Source organism: Dendronephthya gigantea, unplaced genomic scaffold, assembly GCF_004324835.1.
Source record: "Dendronephthya gigantea isolate DGI-Jeju-01 unplaced genomic scaffold, DenGig_1.0 000001F, whole genome shotgun sequence".
NCBI classification, from domain to species: Eukaryota; Metazoa; Cnidaria; class Anthozoa; order Malacalcyonacea; family Nephtheidae; genus Dendronephthya; species Dendronephthya gigantea.
The window spans coordinates 155,423-175,454 of NW_021163011.1; the positions used below are offsets into that span (position 1 = coordinate 155,423).

Sequence of the window (20,032 nt, forward strand, 5' to 3'; positions counted from 1 at the left end):
TCTGCATGGGTAGAGTTGAAACAAACACCGAAGAATAAACTATAAAGTGGCTACAGCGATCGCCACATGTCACGCGATATTTTTTAAAATTTAGCTACGTCGGGGGAAGCAAATCATAAAAGCAATGCCAATAAGCCCTTAAGTCTTAACACTCTTCACTCAGCAGAAGAAAAAAGCTTTGCTTTCGGCTTTGGCTTGGCATCAAATGCCGGAACACGCGATCATTTGTATCGAGTAACAAGTCATGAAAACAATTTGGAAAGATTTAATTCAGCTTTTTCGTACGTGAATAATATATATAAACCTAGCATATAGGCTTATAGCCCTTCCCTTAATAAAAAAAAATAAAATAGATGACTTGCGAGTTGATCGCTTCCATATATAAGTGAGCATATACTTAAATAAAATGCCCTTTGCACGGCCTAATATAGACAGTCTTCGACAAAATTTAAGATTGTTGGCCAGCAATTCAAATCAATTCATGTGTGAGTGGAATAATCTGCCGAACAAAGAGATACCGTCATTCAGTATTTTGGGGCATGGCGCCGGAAATATTCACTTAACAGGGAGTAAAATAGGATAACATTAACACGATAATTCCAAATTACTCCTGTTTCGTCATTCTTATTTCTAAAGTTGCTGTTCTTACATATACGATCTATGCGTTAGTTACGTGATTTGCGCGTTTGTAAAGAGGCTAACACCTTTCATTCGCGTCATGTCATCATTACGCACAAGATATATCGAATTAGGCTCATGCATTAACATGCATAGTTTACTTCAATGCTTTGAATTTCCGCATGTTTAGCCTGTATAGCCTGAGATGAGTAAGTTCGAAAGCTGTCAGTATATTATATATTGTCTATATATATTTCTATCGAGTGTTATATACACTAGAATTAGTTCTTGGAAGGTAACTTGTATGTACCTAAAAGGGCGCATTCCTATAATAAAGTATAATAAAGAGTATATTGGACAGACAATTCTAGGTATAAGAACCCGAACGGGTAATCATGATTCATGAACACCTGCATGACAACTTTGGACATGCGTACACGAATAGTACTATATCAGTGTAATGTATCAACTTTGTGTTTTAAAAGGGTACGTTTTATAGCATGTTTTTAAAAAATATATTGCGTGATCGAACATTTCCAGACTTCAGTGATTTTAAGAAATTTCTTATATTAAAAACCCGCAAAACCCCCAACTGAAAGGAATAAATCTATAATTCTATATTATACACTAATATAACACTATAAATCCCTTCTTAATTCCCATATAGAAAATGACACTGCATACATTTCATTTGCTAAGGAAACATCGAGATGGCGAAAGCCATCACTCAGCGTGAACGTATATATTTCATCGGAAATCGTTATAGTTGTCGTGAAAAAAACTAAACGCCGGAATTCAACCGCACTGGACTTAAATAATACTTATAATAGAAGTACAGCAATACGATGTTTTGATAAATTATTATTTTATAGGGGTCCAAGGAACGGTCAATTTAGGTCAGGGCGTTACAAGCCCCATGCAGCGAGCCAGACATTGCAATGCATTATGTTTGTACGATCATTAAATGCTATAAAGTAACTGATTGATGTCACCAACGTTTTATGTCAATGTGATATAATGTTGTGAAAAAATTCAAATTTTTGTGGTTTTTTACTATACTATATTATGCATGTATTTTCATTAATTCTGAACTCTCTATCTAGATAGCTCTATTGGCATTGAGTTGGTTACCTTTCTCATACACAGACTTACCAATATATTACTGATAATTATAGTGTCGGGAATATGCCGGCGCCCTTACTTTCAGACAGTCGAAAAGAAAAGAAATTCCGCTATAATTACAAATTCTAGCTAGTCATGCATTTTAGGTATGAAACCACTCGTCTATTTGTTATCAGGGAAATCCTTCATATATAGGCACACAAAGTTGAAACATAAGTTAAACACAAGTCAGCCCATGCATTAACTTTCGGTTTCTTCCGGATCAAGGATAAAATACTTCTTAGAGTGAGATGCACCAATATATAATAAAAAAAGTTTTTCACTAGTCTTTCGTTTAGGCAGCATCAAGTCCATATCACGAATTATGTGAAACAAAGAGAGATTGTTTAACATTTTGTACATTGGAGAAGGATCGAGCAATATCGCCTTTCCTATTTGTATGTGTTAGGTTGCGCTTTTGTTCCAGTCTGCTGGGGTTAATAGGATTACGACGTTTTGTGAGCCAAATAATAAATTTAAGAACAGCCAACCTTTTGGCTATTTACTTCGTTCTATTTTCGGATAATAGTTTCTAAAAAGGCCCAGCATGACAGCGGTCCGATTAGGTCGGGCGATTGCCGTGTACACTTTATTTCCTGTTTTCCATGCACATATGTGGCAAATTGACACGCCTGTTCATCAGAGGGGCCAGGGACGTGCATCGTATATGAACGTCCTAGGCGACTTTGCGGTTTCCTTTATATTAGTGGTTAATAAAAGGCATCTATATACAAATAGTTCACAATCACAGATATTTCTTGAAGCGATCGACCAGGAGCGATTGGCCCCAAAACATGCATGTACTTAGATGTTATGCGTGTGAAGCACTCGATATGATAAACACTACTTGTAAAGGAATGCATATCCGGGGTGTATATTAATGTTCAGTTAAACTCATTAAATCTTTGGGCCTGGCATATTGTTTGGGTCAAGAGGTCAGGATTCAATTGGTGACGTAACCTACATACTGGGAAAAGTTTGGACGGCGCGCGTATATAAATATCGCGATGTTGCATGGTCGAACTGTATCCACAAGTTTGCATCGACATAGATACATCTACAAGAACAAGCAAGGGAATAATTCACAAGCAAGGCTGTATAAAGAATATTAAAAATGAACAAGGTACTGTGGGTCATGAATTATACTATTAACTCGATAAGCAGTGCGCATGCTGGCAATTGGGAAATATACCGGCACTGACACATGGATTTGAAGCTACAATATTTCTCTGCCAAACTCATTTAATCGATTGCCTTTTCGCATAACTTTTTTCATTGTGAACATAGGAAGATAAAGAAGCTATATAATTGAAGTTTTCTACTGCAAATAAGTTGTTAACTTCCTACTAGAAATTCGAAACACGGTGTTATTAACTGATTTTGGGCAGGTCATTCATTAAAATAACCTATACAACTCTGGAAACAAATCTTTCAAATTGACCTATATAGCCGCGTCAATTGTTTTACCTATCTTAATGCAAGTAGAAGTTATACATTCGGGTCATTGACATTCGACCTTCGAGATGATAAATTAAATATTCTTATACTTTTCTTATCTTTTCTCGAAACACAGGGTATCACATCAAAACTTGTCGTATTTCTGGTGGTATTTCTGGAAATTGTTGCGGAGATTCAAAGCGCACCAGTTTCGAATAACAAAGGTTTGTACGAGGGAAAATTATATTGATTATTTAGCGTTTGATTTCGACAATCATCTTATAGAATTATGATGAAAAAGACAAGGTTTACCCAGTATGGGTCTCAACGGTGAAACAGTGTATTAAGATATTCCGGGGCGGAATAGTATAAATTCAACCTGCTCTGACAAGAGAACACATCCGCTGTTCATCTTAAGGGATTTTCCCCACAGTCTAGCTACGTTATGATTGGCCAATCTGGATGGAGTCATTATTGCGTTTAGTCCCAAAAGACTTTAGCTAAATGCTATGTTAATTAATATTTAAAAAAACTAATCGGTTTAGAGAAAATACACTTTTTACAAACGTAAACAAATATCTCGAGAATTGTAGGACAAATGAAATAAAACGATATTTCAAGCGGAGTTAAAGTTAGGCAGAATTCTACAACTTACTTTTACCTCGAAAAATTTCAAGCCACTTGCCTATTCCGTTCATTAACATACAGCATCGTTTTCCAAAATTGCCTATTTATTCATCGGTCACTTTAACGCTTGACCAATCAGTAGACACAACTTTAATCCAACTTTAATTATTTTGTATAGCTGCAAAGATCACGTGTCCTCGTCCTACTGGATTCTGCCGAGGAGATCCCGAGGAACCATGCAAGAACGATGCCGAATGCAGTCATTTAAACATGGGATCGAGGGTACATTTATGTTGTCCTCATGCGTGTAAAGGAAAAAAAATTTGCATTGATTTTAACGGTAAGTGAAATGTTAGGCATATCGTTATACACGAGGAATCTACCCAAATTGTCGGCCGAGTAGAATGTCCGTCTGGTTGCAAGATGATAGTTTACCAGAGATTCAGCGAAACATAAGATGATTTTGAGGTCGACTAGGTCACTAGGTCTTGAAACTAAATGAAACTATATGAAACTGAATAAGCGCATGCTATTGTCGGGATAATTACATATAATTGAAAGGATTATGTTATTATTGTTATATACTTCAATACTCGATACCTGAAAATTATCCAAACTTGAAACAGCCCCACGTCAGTATAGGCTTGTAAATTAGTACATTATTATTGATGTGCCTTTGGCCTTCAATATATATGCTTGTCTTTTACAGTACCGCAACCAACTACCGCTAACCCTCCTACCACTGTACCAAGCACGAAGGCGCCTACGACGGTTGTTTCCACAGCAACTAGTACTGAAAAGCCTTCTTCCACACAAGAACCAAGTCCTACAGCTCCAAGAACGTCAGCAAGAATTACAACGGAGCAAACATCCACCAGTGGCAGCGGGTTACCTACGGAGGAAGTGGAAATCACAACTTCAAAACCTACCACCGCTGAACGTCTGACCACAACTCAGATGCCAAGTACCACCGAAGCAACGACTTCTTTGGGATCAACGACGAGTTCAAAACCGATGACAGTTGTAACAACAACTTTGAAACACACTACAACTGAACGTCCTACCACAACCCAGATCCCAACGTCGACCGAATCGACAACAACTGAGAAATCGACCACGAATTTGCCATCAACCACAGCACCGACAACGCGAGCTGTAACAATTGCACCGACAACGGAGTTTGTTCCGGGTCCGTCTGCATGCGGTCACAGCAAAGCAAAGGATATTCTCTTCATCATTGACAGTGCATATAGTTACCAACAACATAGAGCGACCAGGCGAAAGGAATGGAAACAAGTGAAACATTTTGTCAAGGAAATGATTTCGGAGTTGGAAGGGGACAGGTTCAGAATTGGTGTGATGCAATATGGTGGATATGGCAAACCCTGGATGGAAGTTGAACTTTCGGATGGAGTTGATACGAGTAGTTTGAAACGTCAGATTGATGATATGAAACAAGTTGGTGGGACGAAAAAAAGGGTCGGAGAAGCATTAGCTGTTGCCGGTAATAAGGTGGGTGACTTTCGTACAAAAATACTACCAATATATATGTTTGAACCTTGAAGGCTTGAAAATATCATCTCACATGCTGTCTTTCGAGTTTTTTTGGATGAACTTTGTTGAAATATGTTGAAACATCCTACCTTTTAACAAATATTTCAGTTCTACGAATTCAACACGCTCTACGACCGCGAAGATGCACAGGACGTTGTCGTTCTTATAACGCGTGACAGGCCAACGGATAGGGAGCAAGCGGTGGCAGAGGCTGAAATGCTGAAAAGAAAGGGGGTTCAAGTCGTTACTGTAGGAGTGAGCCTATACCCCTGGTATTTGGCGCAATCCGTTGGAAAAATGTCATCGTTCAAGCATGATGCTATCACGTGCAAGTACAGCGAACTAGCTGACAAGAAAATGGACCTGCTCGAGAAGATTTGTATGTCAGTCAATTTACCTGGAGGTAAGTCAAGAACCGATAATCGATAATAATATTTTGATAATGAGCACAATTTTGCTTGACTTTGTACGTCATTACAGTGGATGTACCCATGTAATACAGTTTTCTGAAGGGCCCTTTACTTAAATAGGCAAATTCTAGATCTATGATTGACAGCTTTGCAATAACTCTTTGGTTTCGAATGTTTCTAGTGATTCATGATTCTAGATCACAGCGAACCAATAATTTGCGAGATTCGCAGACACTTTGTCGTATTTCAAATGACAGCAGTTAAAAATGTTAACAAAACATTCGTTTACATTATGACTGGCCACCAGCTTCAACGTGTTTTCTCAGTGTGCTAACATTTAGTTTTCTCTCATTTAGTCGTATCACTTTGTCGAAACAAAAAAGTCGACGTTCAATTCCTCCTGGACGGATCTCGAAGCATCAACCAAGGAGAGTTTGACAAGAAGCGGAAGTTCCTGAAAGACGTGTTCTTTTTAATAGAGTCGCCACCTTCAGATCTGCATACGGGGTTGATGCAGTTCAGTACGGTCGAGAAAACAGAACATTTATTCCAACTTGAAAAACACACCTTGCCTGAAGAACTGAACGCAATTATTAATATGCAATATCACTCTGGAAGAAATACAATGTTGGGAGACGCTTTGAGCCAGATAAATAACGAGGTACACATGCAGTGATTTTCTTTCAATTTTCCCTTCTTTAAAACTAAACAACTGAAAGTAACGGGCCATGCTAGAAAATTTTCACGTCCTTTTTTTCCTATCACATATGTTAAGTTTATTAACAAAAAGAGGAACGTTCTTACCGATATTCCCCCAAAAATCATTTAGGGGAAAAATGTTATTAACAAATAGAAGTTTTCTTAGACAAAGTAAATCTTTCTTGAACAGCCTCCAGGGTTATTCCGTTCACTATTTACCCCCCCCCCCCCACCCCTTCCCCACTCTTTCTTCAAGTTTTCTTCAATCCCATCTTTCCTCTTTCAGCGTTTTTCCCCAAGTTCTCTCTAACCCTCTTCTCCCTCCCTCCCCGTCTTTCTTTCAGTTCTCTCTAACCACCTCTTTCCTCCCTCCGCGTCTTTCCCAAGTTCCCTCTAACCCTCTTTCTTCTTTCCTCCTTACTACATCTGTCACTAGTATATATTGTTCTCCAATCTCCATAAATCGCTACTCACCGCGTTACTAATTGATGCTTCACTCACAGGTGTTCAACGGACAAGCTGGTGATCGTTCCACCGTGGAAAATGTTCTCGTCATCTTCAGCGACGGTCGAGCACACGATATCTCGCGGGCATACCGAGAGGCAGGCTACATGAAAGAAAAAGATGTGCGAATCATAGCCACGGCTGTGAGCGACTCTGGCTATATCCCCGAGGAGCTGAGAAGGCTTGCGACGCATCGTAAAGACGTATTGGCCATTGATCTGAGCAACACTGCGCACTATGCCAAGGAACTCGCGTCGATGATTTGCAAGGCTAACGCGTGAGGGACATACGGAACCGGACAACCAGTAATAATCATGCCGAGCGACAACTGGCTGCGGTTCAAAGGATCTGATTCAAATGCATGAAGCACACTGCAGGATAGGCCATGCATGTTTATCTGGAATCAAGTTGCTCGGTTACTCAATTTTCTATCAAGGTTTGGGGAAAGCGAATGAACTCTATTTAGACCAGAATTATATATAATTGGAGACCGCAATTCATGCCAATTTTAAAGGTGGATAGAGAACTAGTGCTAGTACGGGTCTCTTAATTCAGCTGCGAATTCCCTTCAAAAATAGCTACTTTACGATGTATTTAAAAAATGACGCAAAGTATGTAATCATTACTTGAAGGATGTGTAAAATTAGATAAAAAATATTTAAGCCCGAAGAGGGAAATCTCAATGTCGTATTATGTATTAGAAAAATGTATGGAATACAATAAAAATTGCCTAAATTATTATATTTGCAATATGCATGTGTTCCGTTATAAAATCGGTAGAGAACTTCGATTGATGTAATGTACAATGAATTCAAACATGAAAAGTACAATTAAATTTGAGGGTACTGAAATTCCCTTCGAATAATCCTATATGAGTAATAGGCACCCACTAGGGACTACAAAATAACCATGTAAACAAAAGCAAAAATTACCATATACAGGAAAAAAAAATGGGAAAGATATTTAATTGCAAAACATTGATAATTTTCTTAATTTTCATGAAATTGATAATTCAATTATCATGTCCCTCTATTATACAAAAATCACAAATCAGAACCAAATTTAACCTGGTTGTAATCTTTTGGAGACGGTCCTAAAATATTCCAGATATTTCATTTCAGGACGCACCATGCGTTCGCAGGTTAACTTTAAAGCAGTTGAGATGTTCGGCTTGAGAGAATAGCCATATATCACAGCTGCGGAACTATTGTACGGTTTGTCAATGAAAATACCTGTTCGCAGGCATTCCGCACTCAGTTCCCTGTTCCTTTTACGGAGCATCGCGACTTCGTTCCAAAAGCTTTCTCCTTCCCTTTTTATCTCATCCCACAGCGACGCATTGAAATATTTGTAGAGCATCACGTCTTCTTTGATCCAATGGAGGATTTTTTCCCGAACACGCGCACTCGTGGGCTCGTTCTTCCCCAATTGCTGGTTGAGTTTAAAGTAGACAACATCGTCTAAAGTCCAACACAGCTTTCTCCTAAGAAGTATCAATGATTCGTCGAAGTGCTCCATTATGAGAATCAAGTTAAATTTTCTCGATATGACTTCTAGCTGTTCGCGAGTCATGGCTTCATTTGACTGGTCGAATCCAAAATCGAACAGTTGGGGATTACGCAATAGCTGCAGGCTTGGGTTATCGATGAGTATCTGTGGATACCGTCGATTTAGAGAACTGAGTATCTCGAAGGCATTATCGAGAAAATACTCCAAGGAAATGGATTTTCGATTTCCATTCGCAGCGAGCAACCCGCCCAAATCCATAAACTGAAACAGGGAGGCAAACTGCGTAGCAGGATGCCTCAAGATTGAAATATATTTTGTTGTATCTGGCAACAGTTCCGCAAGCGATTTGGCATCAAAGCGCGCGTGATTTGAAAGTATATTCGGTCGAGGAACCCGGTTCTGTACAAAGTCAGTTTGGAATGGCAGAGGCCACAGGAAGTGATAAAATCCGTCCATGGGCAGCGCAACGGTTAAGTTGTGCCGATCGGCAAACCTATTGAGAATGTTCGTGATTGTGCTGCTTCCAGTTTTGTGCGTCTTCAGAAACATTATGTTTTTTTGAGCTGAACTGCACGTTTCTCTCGCTTTGATCTTTTTCGTTCTGTTAAATTCAAACATAAGCGGAATTAGCGGATAAATCGATTACTGAATGCTTTATCACCCACAGTAGCATAGCCAGTGTGAAGCTTTTGTCCCGCTATACAACTATCATACATATACCACGTCATAACTATGGAATGGTTTCTTCAGAAAGTTGAAAAATTTTACAGTCAATGAACCCAAAATATTAGGCTGGCCACGCTACTGCATGATTCAACCAAAGAATGCTACATTCATGCATAAGAATGATAGAAATTATTGAGTCAACTTTCTAATTTCCAGCCATGAAAATCTACCCTGTTCAATATCCATATATTGTGTTGCTAAATTCCTTAATAATCACTTTTTTAAGGTCTGTTTACACGATCAAATTTTAACGGATCACCTCTGGTGGATGTTTTATAGTCTGTTGCCTCCACATGTATATATATTGGCAGCACATCACTGAGCTAAAACCGATCTCTTTTTAATTAGTATATAAACAGTAATATCACAATATGATAGTAAGGAGCACTGGGCAACATTTCGGTAATAATATACTTACATTGATCTAGTAGTAATCAGTGCATTATCCATAAACGTGGTTTCAGGTAGAAACCAGACACGGCAAAATTTTATACTTATAAATACAATACTAATTACTATGAGACACCACGCTCGTTTGAGTAAAAGACGTAGATATCTGAGGCATATGCTCATAACGGTAGAGAAAATAAATTGAAAAAAAATTATCCAGCGTACATGTCATAGTTACGTTATTACAATATTATTTTAATATCCCAGACAATTGACAATATACTACATGTCATTGCGACAGGTATCTGTATGGTGTACCTGCGAAGTGATTTCACTACATAAAATCCAATTTCCTATGTTTAGAAACAATTAATATTAAACTAATTAAAGCAGCACAATGAGGCTATCAACGTTTCAACGTTAGAAGTTGGCAATTCTGTACTAATTTCTCTTGGTGTTACATATTAAAATATTCGCCAAAAAGTCAAAGGATTTTAAGGCTATTCACTAGATTAGATAACCTCGTATCGTCAAAGTAAATGGAGGGATGGTAATTTATCATAGATTTTTATTTCGAATCATTGAATGAGTCGCTCTGAGGCTACGTACGTTGAGCTAAACTGCTAAAGGTTTCGTTAAACAACTTTTTCAGAAAGGAAAATAATGGTTTTTGGTTGGCGAAGACGGCCTAGTGGCTAGTACAGGAATTCCCCCCACTTCTCAGAATACCTTTCTCCCCCCCCCTTTCACTTATCAAAACAATATGGCGGCTGTCTCAGAAGTAAAATTTCAGGCTGATGCCTTCATGGTTTGCTTAACTCATGCTTTTTCTACCGACAGAGAGGAAATAATGGGACTATTGATTGGCGAAGTAGGTTTATATTCAATATGAAACATTCTCCCTGATTGAATAAGATGTTTTATTTATAAAGATCTTGGGGTTCCTTTCCATACTGAGCATACATGCCGACTGTCCAAGTTATTGTTGATCATACACGTTTGTTTAAATTGAAAAAATTCACTTGAGAAGCTTCTGACTCTCCCAATATGTTGCATATCGAAGTAACGATGATTTAATACTTTGGAGATAATAATGATATCAGAACTAATGGACTTTATATAGCCTTTAGGTAATGGGTTAATTAGGGCTACTGTGCTGACTATTTTTGATCAACAAGAGACAAATACGTGGAATAATCTTTCATGATATCAACACATTAACATGATTAACATCAATACTAAAATAAGTCTGTTGGTTTGATTACTAAGCCTCCAGGGTTGACATATTTGAGGTTATATATACCTGTTCCATATAGGCCCTAATATATATGAGGTTTTTTTTGGTTGGTTTAAATTTAAAGAAATTCCTAGAGCTTTGGCCGCTAAATGAAAAAGATCTAAAGTGTATTTTTTTACCCTGAGGAGCTCAAACACTGAAACCACTATAGTTGCATTTTATGGAATTTCCTGAGTGTACAGTATTAAGGATTAGTTTTGTTCGGTTGGCCAACATGATTTCTCACAATAAACATGACTTTATCACAAACACAGCCTCCTATGAGCCAACTACATGATTACTTGTTGATTGAGAAGAAAATTGTTACATTTACATATTCATTGGCTGAACTTTAACTTTGCTGTGATTCCTTGGAGAATCAGATGACAACAAAAATGCAAAGGAAATATATAAACAAATAGCAAATATTGCTTCATTGTTATATTTATTATTATTATACTTATTGTTTCAGCCCCAAGATGAAAATATTACATTTGCAGCATTGTCACTTTAGTTCAGGTAGCTCAAACCAGGGTGAAATTTCAATGTTTGAATTAACCACAGAGGCTGATAATGAATCTGATATTTAGCCTTGCGAAAAGGGCTCAATCTGAGGCCAATTACATAAACCACATAGATGGGATTATTTTTTCAGATTTTTTCAAAGTCAACTGAATCTAAGGATGTGTATTGAATCCATGAGTCACAAGTAAACATTAATTGTCAAAGATGACCTTGCTTTATATTAGCCTTGCAAAAAAAATTTGGCAACAAGATTTTACTCCTTAACAGTCCTATCTAGCACCATTTTTTAATTTGGTGACCTGTAAAAATTGTAAATTAAGTCCAAAACATTACTGCTGCAAACTTTTTACAACCTGGATTGTGCTTGGCACAGGGGTGCAACTAGAACGACAATTGGGGAGAGGGTGATATTCATATATTCAGTTATGCTGAAGATGGTGATTTCTATTTAAAGCTATTGCACTTATAAAAGAAATCCGTTGGGCAGAACTGGACATATGAATATATAAATACACCACTGGCTTGGTGGTAGGGCAGGTAGGTGCCCTAAAATTTGTTCGAATACATCACCAAAATAGTGGATTGTTGATAAACTGAACTCACAATTAATTGAAAATAAAATCAAGCGAATAATTTCGTTCAATTGAAAAATTCCGCGTACGGTAGTAGAAAGCCGCAATGCAACCTGTCTATTGTAGTAAGGTAATCTGTATTTATATTTTTAGTTTTTGTGATTAAAATTTTCACTTTCTGCTCGTAGATCGACGAATTCAACGTATCTCACGTGTTCACCGTTTTTATGCTCCGGCGATCTGATAAAAGAAAGGATCGTGTCGAAATATCGCCAGAACAACTATCTCATGCTTCAACACAAGCAGAAATATCCTTTTTCACGAGAATAATTAACAATTATACCATGAAGTGTATTGCATGCGGTTATCTCAACTTATCTCGACCAATCAGAGTGCAGCATAGCTAATGTACAGCGAGTAGTTCTAGCAAAAACTTTGGTTAATTAAAGGTCCGTTCACACGATCCAACTTTGTCGGATCCAATTCACTTTGGACGTATGGAATGTAGCTTGTTATTAACAAAACAGCGCTGCATTGGCTTTATTTAGTTCATTTGCTTGTCATATATGTATATTGCAAGTCAAAAGACTATGAAGCATCCATCAGAAGTGAATTGGATCCGACAAAATTGGATCATTAAAAGACCTTAAAATCAAATAGTTTTCCACCTCTGGCTCAATATATGTCAAAATTAAGTAGTTAACTACATTAGTAAGCAAGCTAAAAATAACCAAGCTGCTTAAGCTGCCTAGTATTGAACAACGTGACAAGAATGGTAAAATACGATAATGATAGTACTTGTATTTATTCATTTATTAACAATTCTTCAACACTTCGCCAAGTATCAATTCTTAACGATCAAGTACCAGTTAGGAATGCTAACGACCCGAAAGTGTCCCATGAGGATTCTAGGCTGGTATCATTCGCATCCCCACATAACTGTGTGGCCATCTCATGTTGGTAAGCAACAGATGCAAGTTGAAAATTTGTATCATGGTCATGCAACAAAGCTTCCCCCCCCCTTGCCTTCCATATCTGTGTGTGGGACGGGACTAGGTCGAGTTACATATCGAAATATCACCTTTTCGAATGTCTTGACCTAGCTAGTAGCTCAGTTGAAAGAGCATTGGGCTAGCAAACCAAAGGCCGCGGTCTCGATTGCCAATATGGTCAAGCTAATTTTTTAGACTACCCGGTTTTAGAGTAGCACCATTTTAATATTCATTTAAACACCCGAGTCATATGCGCTATCACTGCACTGGGGTTGCTCTGTTCAGATCTACTGTGCAACAAAGTACCGATAATTTCTTAAAGGGAAATTGTCTATTTCTTAAAATATCAAGAACAGTCAAAATATTTCACACACAAAGCCGTCCTTTCCTTGCAGACGTTCAGACTCAGGCCATGTACCAGATGATGGATCCAGGTTTTGTTGGTTTGATTTTCTCATGTTTTAACGATGATACTGCTTCGTCGGTGAGTACTATACATTTCAGCTGTGTCTCAAGTGGATTCGTCATCCTCAAATCGTCCTCCCAAATGATTTTTACTGTCATAAAACATGATAATAACAGATAATAACCGTGCAAATTTATATCAGTATTTGAAAGCAAAGAAACCTCGCACTCATAATACAACACCAACCACCATGGCTTGGAACGTTTATTATCCTTTTCAGACAATGCATGCAGAGACTATACCTTAGGTTCAGCACAAACTGCATACCCCATGCACTTTCACAATTTTTTAGGTAATTTATCAATTGGATTTACCAATGCAAAATTTTAACTCTGAAGCATTGAACGCAAATAATAACTGGAACGATACCTCCTCATTGTTTTTGTGTCACGCGTGTCTGGCTTCTTTGGCTTCACAAAAACAATGTGAAGAGGTATCGTTACAGTTATTTATTACAATTCACTGCTCTGAACACAGGATCTTTGACAGTGTAAACCAGACCTGATGTTGATAAGCTGAAGTCTTTGTATATGTTCCAATGCATTCGATTCGGTACATGAAAAATTTGACGTCTCTGAAACGGGACTAATTTCGGTTTTCTCTTTGTTTGTTTATATGCAGCGTGGTCAGATACAATTGACTTGTTTTCAGTCGCATGTAAACTCATCAATGGAGTAAGTAATATCTCTTAACATTATATTCCTTGTATATGTCGAATTATTGCCAGGATAAGAATGTCATAAACTGTGATAGTGCATGGCTCAGGTAAATTAATAATGTGATGGTGCATCTTTAAGACACAAAATGGATTTAGATTGAATTCCGGACTATCATTCCAACCGTCCAAATCCAGTATCTCAGTTGAAAGAGCACTGGGCTAGCAAACCAAAGGTCGCGGGTTCCAATTCTACCGGGGTCGAGCTAACTTTTAAGCTGGTCTGGTAGAGTAGCATAATCGCATTAAGTTACATTTGGGGTATACGAGATTTACAGTACTCGTCAGCTGATCTCTAAATGGTAGCTGAATGCAACGTTACATGTTCCATCTAAAAAGCAAATTAAATTGAAAGATGAATTTGGGTATGATTTTGACATGTTTTCAGTGCAGGTCGTGGTCAGGTTTTGTGCTCGCACGAGCGTCGGCATGCAGTTGCAAATAGCCAACGCATATACGTCTACACCCTTCCCTGTGCTTAAGGTGGCTCGATACAATTTTTCGACATTTTTGGATGCACATTTTAAACAGGGATATTAAGCACCTAAATATTTCACTATAAAGCTAAAAGTTAATATACTTTGCAGGAAACATATCTAGAGCGAAAATATTCTCAGAACTTTTGCCTGGCACCCGTTACCATGGCGACAGAGACGTTTCAAAATGGCCGCCAAACAGGGTTTTATCGTGTTTATATCACAAACGAGTTCGGTGACCCCCAATTTTTTTTTCATTAAACGTTTACGCTATAAATGCTTTATCTATAAAAAAGTTTTAAAAAAATTCTAACATGGGGAATTTTTTCTATTTACAAAAACGTTATTTTTGCTTATTAAAAAATTCCCCCATGTTAGAATTTTTTTAAAACTTTTTCACAGATAAATAATCTATAGCGTAAACGTTTAATGCAAAAAAAATTGGGGGTCACCGAACTCGTTTGTGATATAAACACGATAAAACCTTGTTTGGCGGCCATTTTAAAACGTCTCTGTTTCCATGGTAACGGGTGCCCGGCAAAAGTTCTGAGAATATTTACGCTCTATATATGTTTCCTGCAAAGTATATTAACTTTTAGCCTTATAGTGAAATATTTAGGTGCTTAATATCCCTGTTTAAAATGAGCCCAAAAAAAATTCGAGAAACTGTATCGAGCCACCTTAACTCGCTAATTTCAGTTTCCCCCTCTTACACCAATGTATTTCGATTATTTATTAGGTACAGGCGGGTCGAAGTTCCTGTGAGGATCGTCCCTAGTGAAACCATAAGCGACGCTTGTCTTGAAGCGTTGGAACAACTTCCTGATATATTAGGACAGGTATTATCAATCGCAAATCAGTTATAATGAATTTTACTGTATTTTATATTAAGAGAGAGCATACCTATATAAATTTTTAGGTATAATATATAAACATAGTATATAATATGCTTCAAATCAAATGCCTTCAAAGCCTTTCCGAAGCAAGGGTAGACGTTTTAAATCCAACATCAGTATGGTGCTCCCCGGCTATTTTTTTATGATTGTGGTTAATGGTTAATCTAGGAAGTACCGGAGAAATATTTTTATTAAATTTTCGACGAACGCGAGGTGATGGATGTTTGCAAGTTGTATCAACATTTTAAGCTTCAATCAGTTGCCTCAACTTGAGAACAACCATGTTCCTTCGATACACCACAACATTGTTCAGTGTTGTTTTCATCAACCGGGAACAACCTGATCAATTTTTACGCGTAAAATATACCTCGATACAGAAGAACGTTTGGAACCGGACATAATTCTTGAAGACGTGACACTGACAAACAACGAAGCGATAGCGGTTTTGGCTAATTTAGACAATAACAAAGCTTTTGGTCCGGATGGAATCCCGGCACGATTATTAACGGAAACGTCATCGCTTCTTCGCTCTGCGCCCTCTTTAACAAATCCTTACGTTGTGGTGTACTTCCTGACGAATGGAAATTGGCGAATGTTGTACGTATAAACGCGGCGTAAAAACATCGAACATCACGTTTTCCATCAAATCAACCCTTATAAACACGGGTTTGTCCCACGAAAGTCCTGTGTAACACAGTTGATTGAAGTATTCGATCATATAGGTCGGAATTAGATAACGGTAAACAGATAGATGTGACTTATTTGGACATGTCGAAGCCATTCGATAAAGTTAGTCACACTAAGTTAATACACCGACTACGTGAGTTCGGTTTTCAAGGTAACCTCCTTAACTGGTTTTCGTCATATCTCAGCAATCGTTACCAATAGACATCTGTCGCTGGTGCAACATCACGACTACTTTCTGTGACATCTGGTGTGCCGCAAGGTTCTATTCCCTTGCTGTCTTGCTGTTTCTTCTATATGAAAATCATCTCTCTGAAACCGTGAGCATCTCAAACATTGCAACCTTTCCGGACGATACGAAACTTTTCAAACTTATAAACTCTGTTGCTGATGCATCGTCGCTACAACAAGATCTGACAAACTTTCAAGAAAGCTTTAGCAATGTGAACGTTGAACTGAACGCTGAGAAATGTGAAGTCTTACGAATCACAAGATTGCTCACCAAAATAGATTTCCCTTACAAGCATAACTCTGTCCGAGAAAGACCTGATCACAAACGTGATTTGGGCGCGCGGACCACATCCAATCTGACATGGTCTAAAGATATTGAGGTACTATGTGCTCAAGCAACAACAATGTTAGGCTACATTAGAAGAATTACTCCAGACATTAAGCCTATGTCAGTTCGTCGCACCCTATATTTGGCTTTTGTACGCTTGAAACTATGCTACGCTTCTCAAGTCTGGGCTCCACAATCTGTGCGAGCAAATTCATTCTACATCTGCCGTTTATGTGCGAAATCACCTACGCGCAAAGACTATATAGATATACGTTGGATCTCCTACTATTCTGCTATTAATTGGGCGAGTTTCTCGATCTCGTCTTCTTCTTTCAGTGCATACATACTCTAGGATGGTAAACATTGACAACAACGTTCCGCCACAAACTCAAAACCATGAAAGAACAACAAGATCAGCTGACACCAGCTGTTTACTGTTCGTCACCACAAAGTGCAAAACTGCGACATTTCAGAAGTCTTTCTTATCCAGTTGTGCGAGAGTATGAAATACACTACCAAAGGAGGAACTGACAATAAAGAACGCGAGTAGTTTTGTAGTTTCAAGAACAAACTTTATAACTATTAAAAATCGGCGTTACATATTTATAATGCCGAAGATCCTAGAACGTGGAAGTCTATATATGTTTGTCTTGTAACGTGTCTCGTAACCTGTCTCGTTCGACTTCGTGTTGTTATTAGTCCTATAAATGTGTTTTCGTTTTGTCTTCTGTGTTGTATTATTGTCAAGGGCCGCCGCTTTAATTGGTGTAAGCTGTAGCGTATACCCTGCCATGTCCTATATCATTTGCGCTTATTATTGTACTGTAAGTTTGTGTGTATCTGGCAAACCATAATAAATCGTAAATCAAATCTGATCAATTTTTACGCGTAAAATGGCCAGAATTTTCAATGATCACTTTTTACTTTAATATAGGAGGAAGAAGAAGTATATCAAAAGACACTCAAGTAATAATCGAAAAAATCATAATTGATGATGTAAAATTACCCAAATTTCGCATGTTTCGAATTGTTCTGATCATAAACTCTAGTTCATGTTTGGTGTTAGATACTCCGAAAACACATTGTTTCTTAAAAAGTTTAGAAGTTTAGAATATGGAGAATTGAACCGTTAGTTTACATTACGCGACTTCCACCTATAATAAACAGTACTAAATCTTCGGTCTCAAAACGTCATTATCGGCATTTCAGTTTATAACAAAATACTTATCGGCATTTAGGTTTAACTCGTTGCAATTTTCTCTGTATTTAGCAAAGTCAAGCCGGAGAAAGCAACTAAGAAAAATGATCTTTTGACTATTGTACACAACGGTGCAGGTGAGTAAGTTCTGTTATAGCTAATCCATGCAGAGTAATTGACCTTTTGGATTATAGACTACTTTTCTATTATATGAAGATGAGTGTTGTATAGAGTTTTACGCCATGCACCGAGAAAAATCGTATTTAAACACACGTAAAAATACGATATTTTTACGTGTGAAAATCAAAATTTTACATTCAAGCCAATCAAAAACCGTGTAGGAAGTATGTTTGACCAATCAAAAAATGTTTCTAGCTCAGAGTTTCCGTTCGTTTTATTTATCATACCATATTTATATACATGCACGTTCAAGAGACTATAACTATATAAGCGCATTTTACTGAACATTGTTATTTTAAATGTCTACCCTTCAATACATATTTGTTTTAGAGTCACTAAGAATTCTCATTTGCTTATAATTTGTTCATGTAATAAACAGAATATTACGTGGTTGTTTATTAACTTTGCAAGGCTATATCCAACCTTGCAAGCCAGGCTTTTCTACCTACGCTCCACGGCCTACGCCGCATCTCCCGCATTTTACAACATTACGCAACCAATTTCTTTAAAATTTTGAAGATACGAAAACACTGAAATTTACCGCGTTAAAACTTTTGAAAGAAAGATTCCATAACTATAAGTTACATTTACTTTGCAAGTGATATGTGCTTCCAATGTCCTTGATTAAATTTCTGTCGTTATTGTAGTTTTCACGAAGTCACTGTGTCGTGTGATCGAAGTCATGTGTGGTCCACTAATGCAGACACTTGAAAACAGATTGGATAGAAATGAGAGGAAGACCAAAGAACTTTTGAGGGAGAAAGAGGAATTAGAGCGAAGACTTGAAGCTATAAAAAACGCCTGAATACGATATCAGTTGCACAATTATCCTATTTATGAAATAATAATTAACCAGCATTTAATGCTACACAATCGCCGCCTCGTCATCGGTCGTAGATCGGCGATGGGCTACGATTCGCCCGTGTCGGTTTCATGAAAAAGACAAAACAATTTCCGCTCATTTATAAATAAACAACACGCTCATTTATATCCGAAGACGGTGTCGTGAACGAATTAAAGCCTGGTTTCCATATGACGCCGACCTGTCGCCGACTCATTGTCTGTCATCCAAGGAGAAAATGACTTCAGAAAGACAAAAGATTTCACTTATCAATTATCACCGACAATAATACTTTGCCGACGTCGGCGTCATATGGAAACCAGGCTTAAAGGACGTTGGAAGTAGTTTTTTATTGCCTTTTCTAAGAACTCGTAACTGTCCGATAGTTTTTACAGTTTTCAAATATTTTGTTTCACATACTTAGCCCAATATTAGACACCAATTAAGAAATATTCAAGATGACAAACGTCAATAATGTTCAAAGTGGTATATCAACCTACGCATGCTTCCAACGTCCTTAAAAAACCTAATGGATCACGAATAAAGAAACGTTTTGTACTGGCTATATGAATTTGTCATATTGTAAAATTTAACGTGATACACATTACACCATAAACTCCTGGAGCAGTATATCGAATATCTCATAAAACGTGTAATTTACCACTCCCTCTGTTTACATTTTGCAAATTTCCCGCAATCTGATTAGCGGAAAGACCAAAATGTAAAAAACGCGATCGTTGCATGGTCAACATTCCTCCCCCTTGTTCCTTATGTAGCTAGTATTTCCAGGCAGGCCAGCAAGGTTTTCGTTCTCGTGCATGGCGTGCATCTCTTGCGATAACGTTGACAAACATTCATTCATTCAAACTATTTACACACACAAAATCTTTTCAAGAATAAAGCTGGTTTTCAAAAGAGGTGTGCACTACTTTACAAAATGAAATCCCACCCACCCCCTTAATCTATCTACAATATACGTACAATACTTATAAACATATAATATAAACATAAAAGTGT

At 37.6% G+C, this 20,032-nt stretch overlaps 3 protein-coding genes across 3 annotated transcripts; 2 read left to right on the forward strand and 1 right to left on the reverse strand.

Annotated features, from left to right (window-relative positions):
• Window positions 1-2,780: 2,780 nt before the first annotated feature.
• LOC114528867 (cartilage matrix protein-like) lies at window positions 2,781-7,712 on the forward strand. Its single transcript, XM_028550592.1, has 7 exons — window positions 2,781-2,902; window positions 3,353-3,440; window positions 4,022-4,183; window positions 4,553-5,355; window positions 5,506-5,800; window positions 6,164-6,468; window positions 7,010-7,712. The coding sequence occupies exons 1-7, from the start codon at window positions 2,894-2,896 to the stop codon at window positions 7,289-7,291; spliced, it is 1,944 nt and encodes a 647-aa protein (XP_028406393.1). The 5' UTR covers window positions 2,781-2,893; the 3' UTR covers window positions 7,292-7,712.
• Window positions 7,713-8,072: 360 nt separating this feature from the next.
• LOC114530344 (galactose-3-O-sulfotransferase 2-like) lies at window positions 8,073-9,137 on the reverse strand. Its single transcript, XM_028551960.1, has one exon. The coding sequence runs from the start codon at window positions 9,135-9,137 to the stop codon at window positions 8,073-8,075; it is 1,065 nt and encodes a 354-aa protein (XP_028407761.1).
• A 1,261-nt stretch (window positions 9,138-10,398) lies between these two features.
• Window positions 10,399-19,388, forward strand: LOC114530354 (lys-63-specific deubiquitinase BRCC36-like). The gene is made up of 9 exons (XM_028551971.1): window positions 10,399-10,506; window positions 12,197-12,316; window positions 12,875-12,968; window positions 13,396-13,484; window positions 14,088-14,140; window positions 15,397-15,496; window positions 17,731-17,762; window positions 18,067-18,131; window positions 18,822-19,388. Exons 1-9 carry the CDS (start codon window positions 10,399-10,401, stop codon window positions 18,977-18,979), a joined length of 819 nt encoding a protein of 272 aa, XP_028407772.1. The 3' UTR covers window positions 18,980-19,388.
• Window positions 19,389-20,032: the final 644 nt, after the last annotated feature.

Excerpts from the sequence above, each read along its gene's own strand:
- LOC114528867 (XM_028550592.1), top strand. Across the intron at positions 5,356-5,505 it reads TAGCTGTTGCCGGTAATAAG|TTCTACGAATTCAACACGCT; the intron begins GTGGGTGACTTT and ends CAAATATTTCAG. Across the intron at positions 6,469-7,009 it reads TGAGCCAGATAAATAACGAG|GTGTTCAACGGACAAGCTGG; the intron begins GTACACATGCAG and ends CTTCACTCACAG.
- LOC114530344 (XM_028551960.1), bottom strand. The coding sequence starts at position 9,137 with ATGTTTGAATTTAACAGAACGAAAAAGATCAAAGCGAGAGAAACGTGC.
- LOC114530354 (XM_028551971.1), top strand. The coding sequence starts at position 10,399 with ATGGCGGCTGTCTCAGAAGTAAAATTTCAGGCTGATGCCTTCATGGTT. Across the intron at positions 10,507-12,196 it reads TGGGACTATTGATTGGCGAA|ATCGACGAATTCAACGTATC; the intron begins GTAGGTTTATAT and ends TTCTGCTCGTAG. Across the intron at positions 12,317-12,874 it reads ATGCTTCAACACAAGCAGAA|CAGTTAGGAATGCTAACGAC; the intron begins ATATCCTTTTTC and ends ACGATCAAGTAC.